The sequence below is a fragment of the Monomorium pharaonis genome, unplaced genomic scaffold, assembly GCF_013373865.1.
Source record: "Monomorium pharaonis isolate MP-MQ-018 unplaced genomic scaffold, ASM1337386v2 scaffold_512, whole genome shotgun sequence".
NCBI lineage: Eukaryota > Metazoa > Arthropoda > Insecta > Hymenoptera > Formicidae > Monomorium > Monomorium pharaonis.
The window spans coordinates 2,371-4,591 of NW_023415816.1; the positions used below are offsets into that span (position 1 = coordinate 2,371).

The 2,221-nt window shown below is 41.3% G+C and overlaps 1 protein-coding gene across 1 annotated transcript; it reads right to left on the reverse strand.

The window, feature by feature from the left end:
• Positions 1-271: 271 nt before the first annotated feature.
• On the reverse strand, positions 272-1,648 carry LOC118648558 (the record flags this gene model as incomplete). The annotated part of the gene is made up of 1 exon (XM_036294897.1): positions 272-1,648. A coding segment is annotated over exon 1 (321 nt), but the record flags the coding sequence as incomplete, so codon positions are not given.
• Positions 1,649-2,221: the final 573 nt, after the last annotated feature.

Consider the following 2,221-nt stretch of genomic DNA (forward strand, 5'->3'; position numbering starts at 1 on the left):
AAAGAGATATATATTATAGAGAGGGTGCGAGAAAGAAATAGACATTACTTAAAATTACAAATAAAATATTTATTAATATAGCTTACTTTCTAGGAATACAAAATTGTACATGACAGCACGCTTGATGTTTTACACATTTTTTTATTTCTTTACACGAAAAAATTTTATTAAATATTTTTACTATTCGTCTGTCGTTGAGCTCACAATCGGAAGAAAATAAATTGAGAAACCGATTAAGATTATAACCACGAGACATAAAATATAGAAAAACACAGCAGTATTGTCCGCAAGTTTGCGAGAGTAATCCTTGTAGAGGCACGGTGTTCCATCGGTACTTCGCTGAGTTTCGTCGCAGTCGTAGGAGGAATCTGGAGTCCAAGGGTGGTAATCCGTAGCTATCGAAATATGTTCCTGTTCCGCGTTCATCGACGTAAAATGCGACCCAGTGTTCGCCAGGTTGATTGTGATTGTCTGTGTTAGCGACGATTGCTGTCGATCTCGTCCACACCCTCGGTAGTCTGTCTGCAGGATAGACGCCGACATACTTGGCATTCAGTTGTCGCAACGCACGTAAAATTTCCAGTGAATTCATACGAAGGCGACGACCGGGAGAGTGGAATCGTTTGCGTAATTTCTGGGTTCTCTTTAGCCGTGCGTTCGTTTTCTTTCTCTTCGTCTGTTGTCGGATCTTCGACTTTTACTTCTACGTTTTGTACGATTTCTCCTTCTTCTTCCTTCTCTTTTTCTTCGTCGACGACGTCGTCGTTAGTCGAGAGACTGGCGTGACTCGAGTTTCGGCTGGATGGCACGTTTAACCAGTGTTTTAATTTGTGAGCGTTACGTAACGCACAATGAAATTTTGCGTTAGCTCGAAGTCCGTGATGAGTACAGCGGTGACCGTACTCGTCGACATCGGGTAAATATTTGTATGCCGGAGAATCTGCTTCCAGATTATATATGTTTCTGGAGAGAAGATCACGCAAGTAACTTGCTTTTTCATGACCTCTGGTAAAGATGCAGCGAGCCCAGCGGGTAATGTCACGTAGTTGGCTTACAAAAAACTTGGGATTAGCTTCACCGTCGAACCACTCGATACCGTGGTAATTCTGTGAAAGCCAATTGTTTTCACGTCTTGAACTTTCGGGTAATTCTTCAAACGAGCAAGGAGGCAGTGTAATCCAATGGCCGATGATTGCTGCGTCGAGTGCGACAACTGCGATCTCTTTAGGAATAAATTTTCCCTCGCTATCCCGAAAGCCTTGGATGTCAATAACTATGTCCATGGTTATAATCAACAGCTTGCTTGCTTCACTCTTTTAAATCGATGTGACTGTCTTCGTGTCTCGTAGAAAACTGATTTCTCTTCGTATGATTTTAAAAATATCAGCAAAAAAGTGCGTTGTTAGCGTTGGTGACGGTGGTGGGGTTAATTGATGTTAGTACTGCTGAAGGTAGTGGTGGTGGTTATAATTTTTTTCACACGATTTTATCGTCTATCAGACATAAAGTCTAGCCGGAAAAGTCGACGATAATTTGACGAGAAGAGTCGATTTCTAGAACATTATCAAATTCTGCATAAACGATACAGTTAACAGACGTGGATAATGCCCTTGCGAATCGTACTTCTAATCGTAGACTGCCATGTTTCACGAGATTCAAGGTCCGGCACAATTTGCGGATAATCGGGAGTGAGATCGAAAGCGAAAAGTGTATATCCATCGGCATAAATCGTTTCTACTTATAGAATTACCCTCGTTCAAAAAGTGAATGCCAGTTCCGGAAAAGAGCGTATGATATGCTTCGACGTAAGCGGTTCATCTTTCGAGAAATTCGGCTGTAGCGGTCTACTAGGAATTTGTACACCGTCGACGTATAGCGAAAAGAAAAATTATATCGTAGTTTTGAAATTAAACGGATTTAATTTTCTATCTCCGTTAAAAAACGCTCTGTTATCAACAAAACCGACAATTACGCGTTTCGGTAGTTGCCCGAGGATCACGTTATCTATCGATTCACCTACGAGCACGGAGTGTATCGTGAACGTTTTAAACCTCTACTCTCGTTAAAGGATACTTGGCAGTTGTCTTACTCAACATTTTAGCGTGAGCGAGTAATACACCGGGGCTTATTTTTGCTCTTCTTACGAGTAGACTAGCGTCTAAAATACGAATTTTTGACGTGGAACTAGATTCCATTAGACAGAAAGAATCTTTCGAGCGTA